A 22,578-nucleotide genomic window follows, 5' to 3' on the forward strand; every position below is an offset into this window, starting at 1 on the left:
GTCAGTAATATGACTTAAAAGGATAATTTATAAAATGCAACCTCATACAGTTGATGACCAATATCCTGTTCATAAAACTAGTATCAAATGGAACCTTTTCCTAGTAAAACAGGAAATTCCTATTGGAATATTAATTACGACCTTTGATGAAGCAATGTTACAAGGTGAACTACTTTCAGAGTGGAAATATTAGCATTACAGTGCATGATACAAACATGATGGATTACAACAGTCCTTCAGCCTTGAAATTTCAGGTTCTGAAAAGGCAGTTTACTCACAATGAATTCTAAGCACAAGGCTGCAGTCATTAAGCCAGCACAGCTAAATTGAGACAAAGGACTTGAGCCAAATTGCACTGTTTCACTTGACAAATCAAGATTGTCAGAATTTAGTGTCATACAGATCACATTGAATAGCATAATTGGTTTTGGTGCTGTCTTTGTGAATATTTAACTTAATTTAAAAAAAATTATTCCTGACCTTTCTTTTAATATTTTGCAAAGCTTTTCTTTGCTAGTTTTCAATAAAAAGAAAACAAAATAAAAGAGAATGAGAACTGCAAAACCTTTTGTAAGAGTTTTAAATAATGGTTTGGCTGCTGCATCAGTACCCAAAACTTCTTTGATGACTTTGTCAAGAGACTGCTCTACAACCCACTTCATCAACTTGCAAGCACAGTAGAAGACTTAAAAGAAAGTAACAGTTGGAAAATAGCAAAATTCTACAATGAAAGCATGGTGTTTGCATTCTACTAAAATACTATTGAACCAAGTAGTGGGGAAAGCAATTATGTCTTTTTTTCTACTCCATTACAAAAAATATGCTATACCCAATTTGTACTAGAAGTAAACAAGGGTTACAAATAAATCTTCTTCATGAGCTGCAAATTGGAAATTGCAGAGCATGCAAGATATGCTCCACTGTAAGTCTGTCAGATGCAGCAAAGTGAGCCATGGATGTGGAATAGCTGGATGGAGTTCCATAAACAATTTTAATTTATAGCTGTGTAGATGCAAGAGAAAGCTGTTTTTTTTTTATTGGTCACGTAATTCTGGTTGGTTTAACTGGCCAAACACCAGAATAATTTTCAACTGGTTCCTATTTACTTGCAATTCACCAAACAAGTAAGGGACTGTAAGCAGGTGGGAGAGAAGGGCAATATTCTGTTCAGAATATGTTTGAAAGAGTGGTGAAACTTCCAGCATTTCTGTTCAGAGAAAAGCAATACTTTGCTTCAGGAAAGTAGATGCTATTCCAACACACAGGAGTAGAAAACATAAGCAGCATAGTAAATCTCTCTTATACACCTTAAAATCCTGTTTCTGGTTTGTATGATGACCTTCATTCCATAAGGTATTTTAAATATTTTAAGATTTGTATGTAATCTTGATTTAATAGGATATATATTTTGTTAAGCAAAGATTGATTAATTAATTATATTTTTAACTATAAGAAGTAGATATTTGATTGGCTTTGCTTATAAAAGCAGAACTGTTAAAGAAAAAGCTATTTTAAGGCTCAGTTCTATACAATTCCTGTGTGTAACATTCACTACCAGGGACAATGGATCTGTTGGACTTCAGTGGATTTGTTTACTGTAGTTTGGATGACAAACCTCAAAAAAACACATATTTGCAGCAACAGGCCCCCAGGATGTTTCTATTTTTACTGCCCATCTGTAATGGTATTACAGTGACCTGCTAGTTTAACGCCAACTTTGAAAAATAACCCTTTGGATATTCCAGTGTTTGGAGAGGAAATGTCTGTTTCAAAAGCCCGGAGCTATATGGATACTGCATATTTTGGGAATAAACTCCTTGGTGGATCAGTGCTTCATCAGTGCTTGGTGGATACGGTGAAGATCAGGGATGGAATATCTGCTCTGGAAAGGAACGTGGACATAACCTTTCGCTCATGCAGGACCTCATATTTTTGGAATCAGGGCAAAATACATCCCGCTTGCGGAAATAGTCAGCGCTGCTCCGCTCTGCTCCGGGGCACGCCGTGCTTAGGCAACAAATGAAGGATTTTCCATCCCAGCCGCAGCCTCTCGGCCGCCGGGCACCTCCACCCGCAGTCTTTGGCGCATGAATCCTGACCGGCCCTCGGTGCCCGGGCCTAGGAGAAGCCGCCGGCCTCGTCCCCGGGGCAGGGACACCGGGACAGGGCCTCGTACCCGGGGCAGGGACACCGGGACAGGGCCGCCCCTCACGGCGGGCGGCCGGGCGCGGTTTTCCCGCCTCGGAGGCTGTTCCCGCCGCGGGGCGCTGGCGGCAGCGGGAGCCCCCTGAGGGTGGCGGCAGGACCCTGGCCCGCGGCTCCGGCTTCCAGCTGGGCAGTCCCGCGCTCCGAGCCTGAGGGCAGGGGAACGCCGGGCACTCCGAGCCCCGGGAGGAGAGAACGCCCGGGGGAGGCGGGGGAGGCGGCTTGGCTGCGGGGGAACCCCTCGCCCCTGAGGGATGCTCCGCCGGCGGGTGCCACAGGGCGGGACCGGGGCTCTCGGATAAACACTGCGGAAGGCTGAAAAGGGAAAGCTTACAAGAGGTTATACAAACCAAGAGGGAGAGACGGCTGCCTTCACACGTAATTCCCAGAGAGGGAAGAGGGCCGGTGACTGCCAAGAGGGAAATCACCTCGGCGACAGGACAGGGAAGCCCTGTCAATTGCAGCGAGGGGAACCCCTCAGGGAGGGACAGAGCAGCCTCAGGGGAGGCGGAAAAGCCCCGAACGTGAGGATTCATTTTACAGGTATATCCCTCAGTCACTTCTTGCCAAAGTAATTTTCCTGGGCCATTAAAAATGTAAATCTGTCAATTTAGGAACAGTACGTGATTACTGAATCCCGTAGTCCTGGTTAAGATAATTATTTGTCTTAATTATGTAGTTAATGAAAGGTTTTGAACATGTTCCTGTCGTCTCTCAGGTGTCAGCCCCGCACTGTGACTGGGCTGTTCAGAGGCATTGATGAGGCAGGCTGATACAAGTGTGATAAATCCTCTCAATCGCTATAAAGAATTTAATTCAAATTATGTTCTTCACAAGAGGCAGATCACTTTTTAAATTAAACTGACGAGTACATTTACCTTGAAGAAACATGCACTAAACCAGCACCATCACCAGCACCAGGACATTTAACAACCCGTATTTGTGCAACAGCACTGCCTCTTTGCATATGAGGATAAAACCTGATACAGTGTTTTGGCATACCTGAGAGCTTTTGATCAACTTTCCTACAGTTGCACTTTACAACTTGACACACAGTGGAGACAAGAGTGGAAATTTCTTTTAACAATCGATATTTTAAGAGTTTGAAAGAATCTACTCTCAGATTTAGAGGAGTTCATCAGTGGTTATTACTTTCCTGATATTTGTTCTTAGTATTCAGGGTTTTTTTGGCAAAAATACTATGTAACAAATGCATTAGAAAATGGAATTAATCTCTCTAACTTGTCAACATATCAAAATATCAATTTTATTTTTGCAAAAATCTGAAATTTTAGTAAACCTTTTTTTTCTTAAGTTCTGCATCTTGGCTTTTAATGTTCTGTGATTCTGCCTTTATCTCAGGTCTGTAATGTGTGTATATATGTTGTAATAGATTCTATAGATGATAGAATTACTAATTTCTTTTTCTTACAGAGTTAGGAAACCATTATGATACAATTTATGCCTAAAACTTTAATATTTTTAGCTTTCAGGACTGTCTCTGCAAATATAGTACTGATTTTTGAGAGCATGAAAAGTGCATATTCCAAAAGATTTTTATCTGCATCGCCAGATGAAACTGAATGTTACCTTTATGCAAAGAGAAATAAAGCAGACAGTGGTCAAAAAATCAGAGAGGAAGAGGAGCAGCAAAAGCAAGAACAAAGCATACAGTGTGGGAGCAAGGACCAAACATCATCACATGAACTCCTCAATTCGTCAGAAAGACAAAACAACTGGGCATTAGAAAAACAGAGTTGTGATACAGCAAGAAAAACTTGTATGAGGGAGTTTTTCAGTTCTAAAACTTGTAGTAATGAAGGATTACCATGTAGAGTATCAGAAAATGAAGCATTCACCAAAAAATGGAGTCCTGAAAATGAAGACCAAAGTCCTATAGAAGATGACATGTCCCTGAATGTAGGTGGACAGCCCCTTGAAACAGAGCTGCTCAATGTGTCAAGACCTGCTGACACATGTCAAAATTCACCGGCACTAAACTCACCCCAAGTGCAGCAGAACAACAGTGCACAACAAAATAATAAAAGAAACGAGGATAATGAGCTCAAACAAAATCCTTCAGTTACATCATTGAACACACACATGTTTCAGACTGAATTGTTGAGTCAAAAGTCTGTCTCCAATAAAAAGTGGCAGCGATACCAGCTTTTTCAAATTCCATTTTTGAGTGGAACAAATTCTATGTTTTCATGTGTAGAAAATAAAAAAAGTAAATTTCTGAAAAATGTATGTTTTGCAGACTATAAAAATTATTCCAGTTGCAATAAGGAAACTACTGCAGAAAAAGATAATAAAGAGAAAAATAATTCAATGTATATAATGCAAATATTGAAACCTCTTAAGAGTATACAACCACTGGAAATCCCTAATTTTCAATTTCCTAGGATTTCAAATAAAATAAAAAGTAAACAATCATCAACTAACTTCAGGGAAACAGACTGGAAGAATTTTGAAAGTGAACCATCTTTAATGCAATCTAAACAGATACATAGTGTGCAAAAAATGTCTGAGATAGGGAAACAAAAAATGCAAAATGATAAAAGCAGTAAAAGTGCCTCAACTGTTGGTTCTGAATTAAAAGAAATAAATTGCCCCCCCGTTAACAAAGAGGAGCACAGCACTTTGGCAGAAGGAGAAGTATCTGGAACTTATGTCAGATGCAACAGCACTGACACTGAATGTAATAAAATATTTGCTGAAAATGACTTCAAAGATAAAATAATGGAGAATTCAGAGAGTGGTGATGACCAGAAGTCAAAGATTCACATTTACATTAGTGCTAAAAATGTTCAGAATGAGAAATGTGTCAGCTCTAATGATCTTTTGCAGAGAAGGGGGAGGAAGAGCGCTAATGACAGTGTGGGAATGTTTCATATGCAGATGAGTATTCCAGTAACAGCAGAAGCATTAGAGAAAAATAAGTTAAATGTACACTGTGGTGTGCATGATTCCAACAGGGATATTTGTTTGTATGAAGCAGAATCAAAACTCTCCACAAAAAAACCACTTGATTTCCAAAGTTATGTGACAAAAAATATTATAGTTAAAAGTAATTGTTCTTGCATTACTGTGCAGGATTTACCATATAAGAGAGCAAGTTGCAATGTATTTATGGGGAAGGAAATGCTCAAATTAAAGTTCTCATTTCAAAACATGTTGTTTGGGTGGATCAGGGTGTGGATTGAGTCTTTCCATGAAGATATGCCCGCGTGTCAGGATGACAGTGTTACACCTTGGTCTCACTGCTGTGCCACATTAAAAGAGCAGTGTGTTGCTCAAGAATTAGTAAGGAGCACTATAAATAGGAGCCACAACGATAAAATATTCATGTGTTTGCTGGCTGCTGTTTCCAAGCATCTGAAAGTGGAGGTACTAAAGAAAATGCTTGCTTCCTTTTTCAGTAGCACAAATACTATATTGACAACTGAGGGGAAGTCTGTGCGAGGAGAGAAACAGTCCTTATGTGGCAGAAAGCAAAATCAGTTAAACTCATGCACAGATGATTCTTTGAGGCAAACCACAGGATTTCTTAAAGAAAATGAAACTTATCCAGGATTTGTAAGTTCTAAATTTGTGGAAAGCATTGAGTTGCATAATGGATACCAGAGAAGATGCTTTTATAGAACTTTAGGTGAAGAAGAGTACCCTTTCCTTCAAAGAAGAGCTCTCTTTCGTAACCAAAAAAGCAGATTATGTAAGGGAAGACATGTCAGGAAACACCACCTCTTATCCAGAGTGACTGAAGGGTTTAGCACTGATTTGAGGTCAGTCAGTCACAAAAACAGTATGAAAAGGCAAATTTTACCTGCTAAATACATTATCTTGCTGCAGGGCTCTTCTGATAGTTCTTCACTACACAAAACTTATTGCTGCAATATCACAAAAGTACAGTATCTGATAAGAACCAGTCTTGGATACCAGAGTTACTTTCCTGCTGATTCACAACCAAAATTTGAAAAGATACATAAGAAAAGTATAAATCAGGAAATATCAGTAAATACTCTAAAGCAGGAGAAGAACAAACCAAGCATAAGGCTTAATAGCTCTTTTCATGTACAATTATTTAAAACAATCCCTTTCATTTTATATGAAAATAAGAAACACAAAACAACTGGATACAGAAATGGTATAACTTCTACAAATAAAGTTACTAATGAAATAACATATACCATGAAAAAATGTTTGAGTAACTCTAGTTATAGAAATACTGATGAAAAAGAATGTATTAATCAAAAAGAGTTGCAAATGAATTGTCATGATTTTCTTTATAAAAAATCTTTTTCTGTTTTTGACACATATGAAAAAATTCCCCTAGCCACTGATTCTGAAGATTTTGACCAAATCCCACTTGTAAAACAAGACAGTTCTATCAAAAAAAAGTTGTGTGAAGGAAGTGCAGTCACTTGTTCAAAAGAAATCCAGTGTTTGCCTGTTAAATCAAACGATGTCTTAATTCCAGCTGAGCAGCCAAAAGCAACCACAGAAGAATATAATTCTCTCCTCTTGTTAGATGGACAAATAAACAAACATGAGAATTGCAAAGACTTAGATACTTGTAGCCCACATCTAGCAAATGAAAAAGTAGACAACCAAAATACTTATTTATTCTCTGAAAATTTATTTCCTAGCTCCTCAAATATTTATCAGTCTGTCCCTTTGCCACTGGATAGCAGCTCTTTTGTCAACAGAGAAATAAGTGAAGATGGGCACTGCAGGAATTCCTCAAGTGCAGGAAAACAAAAGGCAAGTGAAACAATTCCTGACAAGGTACAGTATCTATCCGGGAGCAGTCCTGCCATGACAGATACAAACTTGCAATTACAGGGGAAAGAAACTGCACCGCTTTCTGTACAAGGCCACGAAGAGACGAATGAGACAGGCATTTCAGAGCCACCAACTTTGAAACATCTTGAATATGTAAAAGAACAGGAAGAGAGAAATTATGAACAAATGCATGTAACTAATGAAAATCAATGTGAGACTGTAATGAATAACTTGATTATGTCATATTCAGAAGATAAATCTGAAACATTCATTGCTCCTGACGAGGAATTAAAAATGCCTTTATCCATAATGAACAATGGATGTCTTGAAGATGTAAAAGATAAGTATTTACCCATAGAAAATAAAATCACCCACGAACTTGAACTGAAGAGAAAATTTGATTTAGTGCTAGAAGAGCTACGTATGTTTCATGAAATTAGCAAAGAAAATGTAAACAATTTATCTAGTTTGGAAACAAATTTGCCCAACACTTATTGCGAATTAAATAAGGCTGAGGGAATGGATGAGAACATGGCAAGGGATTCTCAAAGAAAAATAGGTATTTCTTCTCCAATCTGTGGTACCACAAAAGAAAAACACATAACTGACATTAATGAAAGTTCACTACATGAAAAGATTTTAATTGAGAATGAAGACCAGAAAGTATCTAAGGAATGTTCTATTTCAAGAATGTCAAGCAAAGAATTGCTGCACTCTCCTGCAGAAGGTAAGCACATGGAATTACAGTCTTATGTAATTAAGAAAATTTAAATGTTAGGCAATACTTAATTTGCTTTAAAGGTTTATTCCTCAACTCAAATAATTTTATGTTTTCATGGAATTCAGAGTTTGGTGGAGAAATGTACTTGCATATGAATAGCCAAAACAAAAAAAATCCCACACTACTGCAGCTACCTGTGCACTTTGCTGTAGCAGGTCTAGCTCAGAATTCAGCTGGTCAGCTCCAGGCTTGCTTCAACCTGTATTAATACACATTCTGCTTCCTATTATTAACTTTATCTGATTTCATCACAATAAGCCCTAAATTCCCTACAAGAGTCAGAACCACATCGAAATGCACATTCAAAGAGAGAAAAAGTCTCGAATAAACCAGGATACAATGTTTGCAAAGGAGACAATTGTTTCATTTCACTGACATCACGGATTCAGTCGTGGAATAGTTTGGGTTGGAATAGATATTTATAGGTCATCAAGTTCAACCTCCTGCAATGAACGGGATCATCTGCAAATAGATCAGATAGCTCAGAGCCCTGTCCAACCTGATCTTGAATATAACTATATAATTCATACAACTTATATAAATATAGTTATGTTTGTTCAAAATTTAGATGCTGCTGGTTTTAACACTTTCAATTTTTTTTCCCCCTAGAGAAGCTCAATCCCCATTACAAACAGGATGAGGGGAAATATGATTCATAAGATTTCTTAGAGTCATAAGACTCTAAGGCTCTTACCCCTTTTGCTAGATAATCAAGAGGTATTTAATGAGTAGAGGAAGGACACTGGGAGGAAAACCCGGTGAATGCTTTACCTTCTTGTATAAATAGCTCAAAAGTGATAAGTAAATTGTTCAAAAAAACCCTCTTCAAACAGTGTATTTATCAGATTTCGGACCATTCAGTTTGCAGAATTGATGAGTTCTTACAATTGCAAACAAAATTGGTGAGGTTCATTCTTTGGTCACATTTGGTAAATTACCTGATGAAAATGCAGCTATCACAAAATTGTTATCAGAACTAAATTTCTCAGGGATTTGGCTCTAAATTTATAAAGTGAACATTTCAGAGGGGTTATGAAAGTAAGTAGTGTCTGGGAAAAAATTGTTAAAGTGTCACAGAAAAACCCCAGAAGGAATTCTGTTCAGTAGAGCTTTAACAGTATAATGTGCTGCAAGTTACACCTGAATGCCTTGCAGAGCATGAAAACCTGACAGATACTGGGAAAATGGCTCAGCAAGTGATCACTTTTCTGCCTAAGCCTGGAAAAAGAAGATCCAAGTGGAGAATTGATATGTCACCGGAGGATTAAAAACTGCATTATTGCATTTATGCAAAGAGAACTTCATGAGGTGTAGAAGCAACTTTTTGCAAGCCTCTGAGAATGAGACTTTGTAGTTTTGTTAACATTACCTATAGTGTGCACATACGTGTTTTAATCACATCAACAAGAACCACAAATTAATTACTAGATTATTTGTTTCTAGTGATCAAATATAAAACTTAAATGTATTTATTTTTTTGTTTTAACACTATTTAGGTGCAGCCTATAGAAATCCATATGCATGGCATCCAGTGTTTTTACCCGGTGCATTTTTTAAGGAACAAAGCTATAGTTTACAGAAAGAAGGAGGTAATTGTTATATTATTCTGCAATTTATACCACAAATCTTAGTGCTAATAGACTTACTTCTCAAACATTTGTATTTGTTTTCTTCCTTTTTTATTTCTATCTCTATGGAAATCACATTTGGTTTAATTGTAGGTTACTAGAAAAGTGTCCTGTCTTCAGCTTGGTTCACAGAACAAGCCATGCTGATGAGTATTTCTGTTCTTTGGAGAGAAGAAAAGAACTTTAACAACGTGAGGTTTCCTTTGTTGCTTTTTTTGGAGCCATTTGGAACAAACATCTTCGGGCCTTCACTCATTGAGATAATAGCTAAGATATACTACAGGGAGAACATGATTCATTATACATTTTTTGAAGATCCACAGTTTTGTACTCATTGTGGAAGGAAAGTCAGAAGGATATTGTGAAGTGATCTTTTAGCATTTCAAAAAGCATGTTTTGACAGTTTGTCCAACATATGGAAACAGTAAAATAGGGCATTTGGTTTATTCTGAAATGAAATTTTAAAACTTTGTCAAGGAAAGGCTATATATAAAGTCCTGTTTTATTTAATGAAATCATCTACTGCTATTTTGGCTGTTATTCCCCATTGCATCTCTTAAAACTGTTGCACAACTTACTGGTTTGAGAATTCAGAAACTGTTTCCTTCACTCAGGCCATTCTAGGAGACTGAAAAACAGTTAAAGATGACCTCTGGTGTTCTTTTCACCTATATTTTATTGAAGTTATGTCATGTTGTGAAAATATTTCATGTACCAAATGCAAAACATTACAGAAAATTCTTCTTTACTTCTTTGCTCTTTGTCACTACTCTCTAAGATTTTATATTTTTTGTGATGTGGATTCTAGTCTCTGACTTACATAGTAGGTATTGTTATTGCTTAGGGAAGTTCAGATTCCAGAATGCTATATTGTGCCTAACACACCAAGAGAGGTGATATTAACATCTTCTTGGAAGTCTTGTTCAGATGAGATTGAAGCTTGCTAAGTGAAACCTCGCTCCTCCAATGACTGAACCTGGATGCTTTTCCTCTTCTTTTCCTGCTGTTCTGGGCTGCAGGGTCAAGGGCACAGGAAATTAGATGTTTTCTCCTTTGCTGTTATGTCTATTTCCTTTCCTCTGCTTCCTAGTGTTCTCTAAATTCCCATCTGAGCTTCTCCAGAAATGTTTGGGAAGAGACCTTAGCAATGAGTGTCTCCTTTTTTCCTCCATGATTGCTGAGGAATTGTGCAGGTTGTTAAGGCAGTGACATATTTCTAGGGCATTTTATTCCTTTTTTCCAGTGTTTTGTCAGAATCAACAGGAACCTAGTATTCTTCCAGTAGAAGAACCTGAAAAAATGGAATGTTCCCCTCATCATCCTTCTCAGTTGACGGCAAATAGGAAACTGTTGAGTATCATCTTTCCTTGAGGAGGTACATTGGCAGAGACAGTTCTCTTCCATTTACACTGAAAATTGCCTTGGAGGTTATTCTGAAGCCAGGTTTTGTCAGGGGAAATACTACACTTACTGTACTGATAGGAGTTAATGTCAGCAGCTATGCTGATATGTGACTGTCTCCCTCCATTTTTCAGTAGGATTCTGAGCCATCACATCTTGTCACAGAACCTGTGGCTGCTTTGGAAAGGGGATACCTAGGTGGGACAAGAAGATTTACACTCCAGCAGCTTTACAGTTTACTGTGAATAACAGCTATGCTTTTCTGGCTACCTATAAACCCACAACACTTGACTGACTTTCAGTGCATGCCTTTCCTCTTCTAGCTGGCTCTTACAAGTCCTAGAAAAGACATAGCAGCACTGCTGTCTCATCATTGAATTAAGAATGGAACTCTGGGATTTTTTCTCATCCCACCATTCAAAATTCCTGTAAAAGGCTTAGAGAAATTGTTCTCTCCTGTTACTGGGATACCAGGTGAATACCCAAGGCTCTTATACACACACGATTTTAAGTGCTGGCTAACTGCTCAGTGCTTCATCATTTTATAGACTAATGCAAAATAGAACTGGAAAAGATCTTGAGAAATGTGACCCTTTCTTCTTCCAGATGAATCATTGTCCTAATCTCTAGTTAACAAGGTCTTGGTCTTCTATTCTGCCCCAGTACGTATTATTTTATGCAAAACAAAACAACTTCTAAAGGATGACTCTTGCTACACTGATCAGTGCTACAGATCACTACATGGTTCATACCTTACCTAATAGAATGTGGAACAAAAAACAGACATCCTCCTACCCTGCTTTATGTAAAATGAGTGGCACAGAGCAAGACATCAGACTAATTGTGAGTATTAAAGTGCATCCACTTCAGCATGTCTACTCTGTCCTGAAATGTTAACCTGTATCAAATTGTGTGCCTTTGCAGTCTGTTAGGAATGTTATGTAATGTTGGGTTGAGGATTATTCTAATCAGAAGGAGTCTGCACATGACCCAGCTGCCAGCATTTCCTTCTCAGCCCAAGAGAATCCGTTAGATGCTCTGCAGCAGAGTGGAGGTGGGATAGGATGTAGTAAAGGATTGCTTAATTAATATTGGTCTAATTTATCTATCTGGTCAGGATGTAATTCTTATCTATATCATACAGAATTATGGGTCTTCTTTAATTTTTATTCTTTCTTTTAAATATAGGATACTTTTTGTCTCGTGACATCATAAGAGTGCAGCCTCTTAAAACATGCAAGGGCCCCATCAGGATTGGGCTGTCAAGAAAGGCGCGGCCAAAGAAGCTTCATCCTTATCTGAAATGACTTCCTGGATTCTTTTACCAACCTTCACATCTGGGATCACTCTGTTTGAGAACTGTTGAAATGTTTTAACATTAATTTTTTGGTACTTTGATCTTTGCGGTTTAAGGGGGTTTTAGATATTAATATTTCAGTATTTGCTAGTGATTTATTTAGGAATACTCCTGCGAATACTTGATAGCAAAGGGATTTATAATGAATGTTTACTAGTAGAAGTTTTAATGGAAGGGTGAATTCCTTTTAAAGTTTATGTAATATTAATAAAATCTGTCATGTATTTTTTATCTATTAAAATATACAGTTGAAATTTTCTGTCACATCCACACATCCTTAGAATCCTCTGTGTGTTTATGTAGCTTTAAAAACTCCATTTTTTAAAGAGATTTGCTACAAATGTTTAGAGTGATGTAGAAGAGAATTTAAGGAAGTTAAGTTTAGATTGCTAAAAGAAAGATTATGTTTTAGGCTTCAGTGGCAGTTTCCTTTGAGGTATTTCCAGTTCCATGTACTTGTCCCATTAGACAAAGAGTTGGAAAGGAATAAAGCTATAAATGCTACAGACAGATTGTCTCATTCTGAGGGTACTGATTCCATTGCATACATCATGGAGGCAAAATAACAGTGCATAAATTCTGGAGATTATGTATATTGAGAAATGAGACACTTGGAATGCTCTGAAGCATGCAGATCTTGGTTAGGGACATCTAATCCTTATTATACTGATTTTTTTGCTATAAAGAATAGAGGCAGTTTCAACTGAATAAAAGCACAGCAAGAAACAAACTTGAGTGAAGTCTGAAAAAAATTCCTGAAGTGTCAGAACGAGAGTAATCTAGTAACAGGTATTTAGAAGTAAGCTTTAAGCCCTCTGTGATTGCACAGAGTGTTTTAGATGGAGAATATTTCACCCTGCAGTGGATAAGAGAGTATTCAAGTATAAAAAGTGTTATGGAACAATGATGGAATGATGATAAACCCCTATAAAAATAATAATATGTGGTTGTAGCTGACACAAGGAAACTGAGCAAGCTGAATTGATAGGGAATTTATCTGCAGAAAATATATTTTACATAATATCTAGCACCAGTGCAAAGACTAAGTAACTTCAAAGTGATTTTCAAAGTTAATTTCTTTAGCAGTGATATTCAGAATATATCATATGTAATAGTAAGCATATCAGTATATTTACGTTGTAAGGATCTCAAGAAAAATAATTCAGTTCACAATATTGTGAGAAATCAATGAAACAATGAAATCTAGAAAAAGAGTTATAATTTGGTTCATAGTTCCTTTTCTATGAAATAGAAAGAATCTCAGATGAAAATTTGTTTCTAAGAACAGTTGGTTCTAAAATAAGAGTTTCTAAACTGATCTATTGACCACAGATTGTCTAAAAGGTACAGTAAATGGTGTGCACCTGGTTTAAATTTTAATTTAAATTTTAATGTAATTTTTAACAACAAAAGTTGCTAACTTTACCACTAAAATTTGGTGATGCAAATGTAAAACTGTACTTGCTAACTGAAAGCATAATTTTGGACAAGACATTATCCTTCATCAGTATAACTAATTTATGAAAAAGTTTAAAAGGGCTAAACAAATGGATGACTGGGACACATGTTCAGAAGCAGCTCCATTAGACAACTCCCTTGGGAGTATGCAAATGAGGCAGCTGCTGGACAGGAATGGATGGATGGATGGATGGATGGATGGATGGATGGATGGATGGATGGATGGATGGATGGATGGATGACTTTTGAACCTTCACCATCAGCAGCAGACATTTGTGTCTCAGAGAGGGTACCTTGGCATCCCAGGGTGACACTGTGGAGCAGCTTGGGGCCTATGGATGGTAGCAACCTCTAAATGTCAGTAGAGGAATTCTGGTTTCTCAGAGCTTTGCAAGAAGTATCAACTTAAGTTTCTCTGCATCCCAGAAAGAAGAAGCTGATCACAAACCTTTAGCTGAGTGCTGTTAATTGTGTGCTGGCACAGAGCAAGGGGAGCTGGTCTATAGGCATTGGAATGTTCCCCTGGAGTTTTGTCCTCACAGCTGGGCAGACAGTTTTCAAGTGCTGCCAGGTATGAACTGGCTTTAAGGCATTATGTCTTATCAATAGCTTTTTTAGGTCATATTTCTAAAGGCTGATGTTTAAAATAGGAGGATTTCTTAAGATTTGGGAGAGATACTTCTGTATTTAAAGCCCATTCTAGGAATTCTTTGGGAAAGCTTTTCTCTGTGTCATCTCCTACAGAGATGTATCTTTACCCCATAGAGTAATTTTCCTATATCCTCTTGTTCCATTGGCCTGTGATCATTAATGACACAGGGAATACAATTAAAACATTGCATTTTTAATAATTGTGGGGCAGCTCTGATGGCCATGGCTTGGAAATAGGTATATCATTTCCATCCTAGCATATCTGTGCTCCCCCTGTCCAGAGCATGGCAATACCAGGTTTCAGCTGCCTTGAAAAGCCAGTAAGCACAGAACTTTACAGATCAGGGCAAGGATGGCAACCCAACCTTGTGTGTCTACCGGCAGCTTCCGCACCACAGAGTGGTCCAAGTTTGGAGTGTCTGGGGCTCAAGACTTTAAATACTTAGTATGGAGGCTTCATAACTTTGATTCCTAGTTAATAGAGTACAACAAACCCAAGATTTCAGAATGACAAAAGGCCTTTGTCATTCTGAAATCAGTTACTTCAATACAAAGTCATGTATGGAGATGATGTGACCCCACCAAAGCGTACTTGTAATGAACATTCACATAGGTAACTCTGAAACTGAAGGCTAACTGTTCCTTGAAATACTTGGGCAATTTTATTCTGCCTTATAGTAAAATTTAGGATGCCTGAAAACTCATATTAGTCTAAAACCTGCAGAAATTAATATCATGGAACAATTATGTGAAATGACCTCAGAATTATTTATACTAATAATATATTATAGCTAATCATCCTTCCACTGAAGAACACTTCTGCCTATTTTTAAATCAACGAACTCACATGTTTTTAAAATATGTCAGTTTATCTGATGCTTCTATAAGAAAATACTACATTGCTCTTGTCTGCAGAAGACAGAGGTACACAGGCTACTTTTTCAGGACAAGAGATAAAGTCTTAATTCCCAGAATTTATACTCAGTAGCAAACTCCCTTGTGTTTAATGATGCAGCTTGTGCAAGAATGTCCCCAGATATCCTGGAAAAGAGTCTGGAAAATATCCAAACACAAAAACCCAGACAACAAGCCAAACGAAACAACAAAAATTGGACCATGCAGAGAAGTAGAATAGTCCAGCTGAGATATTATGTAAACTTTATGTCTGACTGCTCATTCAGCTGCAGAGAGCTGCTAACAACATGCCCTCATCTTAAATAACAGAGGAAGGGTTGGCACTGGGAATGCTGCCTGGCCTTCTGCCAGCTTCAGCTTCCCCAGCCACCATCAGTTCAGGTACCGCGTTCTGCTGGGGAGCAGCACAAGAGCACTCAGCTGTGCAGAGCAGCGATGGGAGCTGGCGCCGTTCCAGGCACTTTGGGAATTGCATGGGAAAATGCCAAGCCAAGATCCTGCCTTATGTCTTTGCATATGATTGAAGCAGTATGTATAGATTTTGAATTTTTCCATCACAGACACCATATCTGGTGATGTTTTTTGAGTTCTCTAAGCTTGCTAATGCTGACTGTAACAGAAATGCAGTTGTTAAGTGTCATTATACTTTAATAATTATGCAGGAAAGCTTAAATATAATTTCTGAATAATTTTATATCAGCTGCTAGAACAATAGATATAGCTTGGGCTTGTTTAACACAAAAGGAATCAATTATAGCCTAATGAAAACCTTGAATTCCATTATATCTACCAATACATGTGATTTTTTAATAAATAGTAATTGAATGTATTTTTTTTTGTCTGCCTTTTGAATAACTGGATGCAAAGCTAAAACTGCTCTTCTCAGTGTATTTTGAAAAAATGTGGGTGATTAATGAGTGAATATAAGCAAGATTATTAAAATCCAGTTTAATAACAACAGCTGTATATAGAAGTATGGCTGTTGTCTTTATCAGGAAATTTAATGAAGTAATGAACATAATGAAGTTACAGGTAATGAAGTCCTGTTACTCCTACTGTTGGAAGGCAGTTGCCAGACCAAAACAGATGACAAATTTCAGGGAAGTTCATGTGGAGAAATGGTTCAAAAGACTCCATCTATCAAAAGATTGTGCATTAAGGAAGATTGTGCCAAGGCATTTAGTGAATACACTTTACCAAGTTTCATGTGATTAGGGAGGAGTTCCACTTTTGGTCTTACAATTCATATTCAGGTTGGATTTAATGGGAAATCCAGCATGGGAATCCCGTCATGTTATTCCCACACACCACTGGAGAAAACCTGCTGTTTTCCCCTAGGCAAGACACAGAGGTCACTTCTCCTCCTGCTGAGCCAGAGGTAGAGCATTTCTAAACAGAGTGACAGGTAAACTAAAAGTACATTTTAAAAATATCAGGGAAAGTGAAAAGTTAATTTTGTTCAAAATTATTACTGTCAATAATGGTTCAGGTAAAAATGTAAATAAGGGCACTTATTTCAACATTTGTCCATTGACAGTCTGTGTGGTAGATGAACAGTTGATAATTGTCTTTATGAACTGCAGCAATTTAACAATTTATGTTTAATTTCATGAGAAAAATTAATTAACCATAATCTGATAAAATAATAAAAATAAAGCGATGATTATTTTATAAAATATATCCTACCACTTGGTATTTGGTCTGAGTCAATGCTACCACAGGAGTGTGTCCTCCATTATTTGAAATTTTCCTAGTACGAGGCCCCTTCAATGATGAAAATATTTTTAGCCAGGAGCAGTAGTGAAAATTCAATATAAATCCTATTCACTGTATGCACTAAGATGCACAGAATAATCTGCTGTTAAAGCACTTTCTGTCAAAGCTTAAATATGCAGAAATATGCAAAATTTCCCAAACAAATGTGAAAAATAAGTGCATCAGCATGTATATATATATATATGTGTGTGTGTATATATATATATATGCACATGTATAACCTACCACATGTAAAGTATTATCAAAATATATATTCCTATTACCAATGACATTTTGAAGCCTGTAACTCAACACACTGGCAATGATAGATTCAGAACTTGTAACAGATGCTATGGCTGTGTGGAGAGATGAGAAGCAGATTGAATGGACTTGGGAAACCCCAGCTAATGGAGTAAGGTAGGCCCTAAGGTGACCTGAATTACCTTTGGGACAGAACTGTCTTCCTCCATTGATCAGTGGGGGGACCTAGGGGAAGCTTTGCCACAGTCAGTGTTCTCAACAGACTGAAAGAGTTGAAAAATCTTTTTTATCTGTTACTTGGACCTAAGGGTGGAAGAATTAGCTGTTTAAAGTGCTCCCTAGCATTGAAATTCTGTTATTCTTAGGTCTCTATTCAAGCAGCATCCAGGATCTCAGCTCACAACTCACTGTTTACTACACACTCTTGCAACAAAGACTTGGTTTCTGTCCCAGAGGTTTTGCAAGTAATTTTTTAGTCTGTAAATTTGCTTTTAGTTAGTTCTCGTTACTATGATATTTAAACATGGCAAAATGAAAAAAAAAAGTTTTTAAAGAAAGCAATCTTTGGTTTATTTCTACATGGTAGGTAAAGAAATCTTTCCATTTTTAAATATCTCTACTTCTTTGGAGAAGGATGCTGATGGAGTCATGAGTGAAGGGATGGATTACATGTATGCAACAGGCAGGGAACTGTCCCTGGCAAAGGCAGTGTCCTATAGATAGTCTGGAGATGGATTTTGAGTTTAATTCTTCTCATCTGTTTCAAATATTCTCACACTTTTTGGAGAAAACATTTCCTTGAGAAAATGAATAGTGTTTTATGTGCCATTTGGACCAGTTTCTGTGGGCATTATCCTACATATCAACTTGTTCTTCTTCATGCCTCACTTTCTTCCCTCTCCTTAACTTCTTTTGTGCTGGAATTTTCTGAAGTTCCACCACTATGGTAGAAAGCAAATAGAATCAGACTTTCCCACACTCAGCCTAGTTCCAGCACAACTTACCTGCCTGTGCTTGCCAAAGTTGTGAACTCACCTTGCTTGTGCCACAGAGGTGCACTAGAACTGAGCAGCTGTCATGAACTACTGGTCTTGTCCAATGTTTTCACTGTGACAGTTTGTTGGCCATGGGTGGGTGGGGAATTGTCTCAATGTTCTTCCCTCACCACATTTCTGTAGGCCTGTGCTATCATGGGGAGTGCTGACTCTCCCAACTTTGAGCTGGTAGGCAGGAATGGTTCTAAAATACAGTAGTATTAGAAATCTTAATTTCTTAGGGACCTGTGGAGTGTGATGGCCAAGGGAACTTGAACAAGACATTGATTTTGGAGCCATAGTCATAAGGAAAGTGCTGTAAGAATTAAAATATAGCTCTGCTTTTGCTTCCTATTAAGTGTTTGTGAATATTTCTGTACTTATTTCCTTTTATGCATATATATTTCTGTTTTATATGTACATTTTATTATTTGTTTTTAAAAATCCCTGTTATTATCAATATATATGTAAAAAAAACTTGTGAAAAGGGAAAGTTGTAGAAAAATATGTTTTGACATATTTTCAGAAGAGGATGTCTATTGATCCTCCTGATTTTTCAGAAGAGGAGTTTTTTTAAAGGATGATAAAAGCTTGAATTATGCTTGCATGCCACACTGCACTGCTCTTCTTTTATCCCATAGATTTAGAATGCTATTGCTTGAAAATAATTATAGGGTACAAAGATTGGAGCCATGAGAAATGAACATTTGAAAAAAAATTCAAGACTGTTCACAAAACTGAAAACAGCGCACGACATGTTCATCCTGGTGAAAATTCTTCCTTTGTAAGTGCTGCCAAGGTCAATGTCAGCTTGAATTCTTTAATGCATACTGTAAGTGCAAGCCATGCAGATTAGATCTGCCCAGAGCTATTCCTATTTGTTCATCCAGCTTTTAGAAATACATGTTTGTGCTCTTCTATTAAAAAAATTTCCATTAAAGAAATCAGCAGTCCAAACTTGTATCAGGTCTTTCATTATATTCATTCTCCACCTACCTTTCATTTTGCCCCAGAAATACATATCAACAAGTTTCCATCTGCACATTGCTGAATGTATTTTCACATTCAATAACAACAGTAAAATGTATTTCCTGCATTTTCCAGATAAGTTAAAGAAATTAGATTATGTAGGGAATAAAAATAGTTCCATGTTAGGACTCATTATGGGAATCTTAGTATTAACTAAAATGCTGAACTAATAATATTGGACATGAAATTGTATTTTAATTGCTTTTAGCTCTAGGATGAATCTTTACCTGCATGAACTATGTTTTTAGGGGCACAAAGTAATCCCAAGTACAGCAATATTTCATGCAGTCCAACTTATTATGTGAAAGCTCCTATTTTTCTGAAGCTTCCAAGGAAAGAAGAGGAGGAAAACAGTGAGAAGGAGAGAGAAAATAGTCCCTCTTTGGGACTATTTGATATGATTTCTTAAATTGTGAAGTCAAATGAGAGGTTGTTTGGCAATTGAGAGATTTTAGGGCCAAATCTTATACTATTTTTTTGCATCAAGCTGCTTTTCTCTAGCAAAGAAAGTATTGGGAGAAAATATAAATCAGCCTGATTCCTAGAGATCCCTAGAAGACTCCAGAGATTCCTCGGTCCTTACGGATTCCTGGAGATACCTGTCAATATGACAGGGAGGTATGAGATGCTTCTGGGGCAATCACACACAGGAGGAGTCTGTCAGTGTTTGCACTAGAATTTGTACAGAGTCAGTTGTGGCTTTGCCCTTGGCAGTCTCTTCCAAAGAGCTCGGGAATGTCTCTGTAACAGCAGATGGACACTTTTGCACAATACAGGTGTAAAAATCTGCCATAAATATTAAAAACTTCTTCAGGAAAATTGTGGTGTCAGAGGTTTTCTATCATCATCAATTATTCTGGACTATCAAAGAAGGTGATATTGGGCTTCCCAATTTGAAAACAACTGATATTGTTTCACTGGCACTGAGACATCTGAAGTTCAGGGAGATGATTCCCCTTGATTGCCAAGTTAGCAAGCAACTCACTGTCTTCTGGCTTTACTTACTTTGGGAAAAAACAGTGAATTTTTAAAAGTTTAAACTACTATTTCCTTCTGTTTCCTGCTCACTCATCTCTCCTTGCTGTGCTCATTGCTGCTGCTGGTCAAGCTGAGCCTGCATTGCCTGTGTCCACTGCCAGACTGTCTGTTGTGGCGCTGACTTTGACCCATGGCAGGATGCTGGATCTGTTGCTCCCACACTTGTCCTCCTCTGTACTGTTGTAGTTCTCACAGTGCGTCTGTGAGTTACTGAAAGTTTATGTCATACTGTTCTCTTATAGGAAAAATGATCTCTCTTAAGGCTGTGCAATAGGCTGTTTTTTGATTGGTGGCTGAGCCAAACTTGAGAAGTATTGCCTGAATTGGAGGGGGTTTTGTTGTTTTTTTATTTGGTTGGTTTTTTAAAAGATTTCATTTTTGTAGTAGATTTATTTATTTATTTTTAGAATTTTTCTCATAGCAATGGAAGACTGGAAAATAGTCATTGTGGATCAAGGAAACAATTAATTCAACATCAAACATAACATTTTGTTTCCAGTGGAGATTGTGCTAACAAAAGTAAACAATATAATTATGACATTGAAAGTTAAGCACCAGTTGCAAAACTGGCCAGGAGTATTGCCCTCAGTGTGACGGTGGTCACAAGGGTTTTCAGGTGAAGAGAGACGAGAATGTTGATTTCATGATCAGAAGGCTTGATTTATTATTTTATGATATATATACTACATTATTACTATACTAAAAAGAAATAGAAGGAAAAGTTCTCAGAAGGCTAGCTAAGCTAAAAATAGAAAAGAATAAATAACAAAGATCTATCTCTCTGCAGAGAGCGAGACCCAACTCTGCCGTGAGTGGTCAGTAAATCGAAACATCCACAGGAGACCAATCATGGATCCACCTGTTGCATTCCACAGCACCAGATAACCATTGTTTACATTTTGTTGCTGAGGCCACAGCTTCTCAGAAAGGAGAAAAATCCCAAGAAAGGATTTTTCACAAACAATGCCTGTGACACCCTCAGTGAGTAGTCAGGACATTTGCAAAAGATGTGGGGGGCTTGCATCCTCAAGAAACATCACCTCTTCACTTTCTGCCTGTCTGATGCACGCTCTAGATGTCACATTGTGTGGGTGTAACTTTACTCAGTCCTTCCACTGCAGACATTCTACTTTGTGTAATTATTTTAATAGGAACTGACAGCTGCTTGTTCTACCTTCTCAAGAAGTGTGTGTGTAACCTGTTACATCATTCTCAACTTATGAATTTTCCTCCCTCGTGAATATTTGCAAGATGAAAGAGCTTCAGAAGAAGAAACTGGAACCATTTATTTGAGAAAGCATTACTGCCACTGCAGTGGTCCCATACCGTGTTCTGAGATCCCTGTTCTTAAGTGCACACTGAAACTGCTGTTATCTCCTTGTGACTTTGTTGAACTTAATTCCAAATGGTTTTGTTTGTAATAAAGAAGTTTTTATATTCCTGTGTCACTGAGTTCTAAACTGAGCAGACCACAGTGACCCCTGAAGCAGAAGCTGTGCATGTACCAACAGAATTTGTTTTCCATCTTGATCTCTGTAGTTAGCATCAGCTCTTGAAGGAGGATTGATTTCTGATACAATGATATTAGTAATGAGCTGTGACTCCTGAATAAAAAATTGACTCCTTACTGATTGTTTGATCACTTCCAATTTTTAGACAACTGTAGGTTGAAGCGAAAACTAAGCACTCAGTTTCATTGGAATCCACTCCACAGAGAAGTCAAATCCAAGTATATCTGCTTAGAAAAGTTATGATTTTGGTGTCATAATGGTATATAACCTTTTGAAAAGCTTGCAATATATTCTTAACTAATGTGAGTCTCCAAAACTTTCTCCTTGTTTCAGTCTGATACTTCAAAAAATGAATAAAAACTCTTATGCTTAGCTATAACTAAACTGGGGATATTATTCCAAGCCATGCTATTTCTGTTCACTGTCATGATACCCTGATATTTGCTGCTTAAGGTTATTTTCCCAAACTACTTCTTTTGAAAACCCAAGCCATGGGATAAATCTGGGTCCGACCCATTTTCACAGGCAACAATTCTTCTCTGCTCAAACCACAGCTTTCTTCCACCTCTCTCATTCAAATGGTGAGACTAAGGTGATGAAGTTGAACAAATCCCATTATGAAACATTATTTTTCCTTTCAGTGACAGGAAAAAAATTTAATCTTGAAAGTTAAGTCCTCTAGTCATGGGTATTTTAAAGCAGAACTGCAACTCTCCTTTAAATTGCCCCTCTCATGAGCTGACCTGTCTAAAGGAGTAAAGCTCCTCTT

At 37.5% G+C, this 22,578-nt stretch overlaps 1 protein-coding gene across 1 annotated transcript; it reads left to right on the forward strand.

Moving 5' to 3' along the window:
* The first annotated feature begins 1,560 nt into the window (after window positions 1-1,560).
* On the forward strand, window positions 1,561-12,429 carry RAD51AP2 (RAD51 associated protein 2). Its single transcript, XM_005489740.4, has 4 exons — window positions 1,561-2,748; window positions 3,692-7,717; window positions 9,268-9,360; window positions 11,989-12,429. Exons 2-4 carry the CDS (start codon window positions 3,736-3,738, stop codon window positions 12,105-12,107), a joined length of 4,194 nt encoding a protein of 1,397 aa, XP_005489797.3. The 5' UTR covers window positions 1,561-2,748; window positions 3,692-3,735; the 3' UTR covers window positions 12,108-12,429.
* The last annotated feature ends 10,149 nt before the right edge of the window (window positions 12,430-22,578 follow it).

The sequence above is a fragment of the Zonotrichia albicollis genome, chromosome 3, assembly GCF_047830755.1.
Source record: "Zonotrichia albicollis isolate bZonAlb1 chromosome 3, bZonAlb1.hap1, whole genome shotgun sequence".
NCBI lineage: Eukaryota > Metazoa > Chordata > Aves > Passeriformes > Passerellidae > Zonotrichia > Zonotrichia albicollis.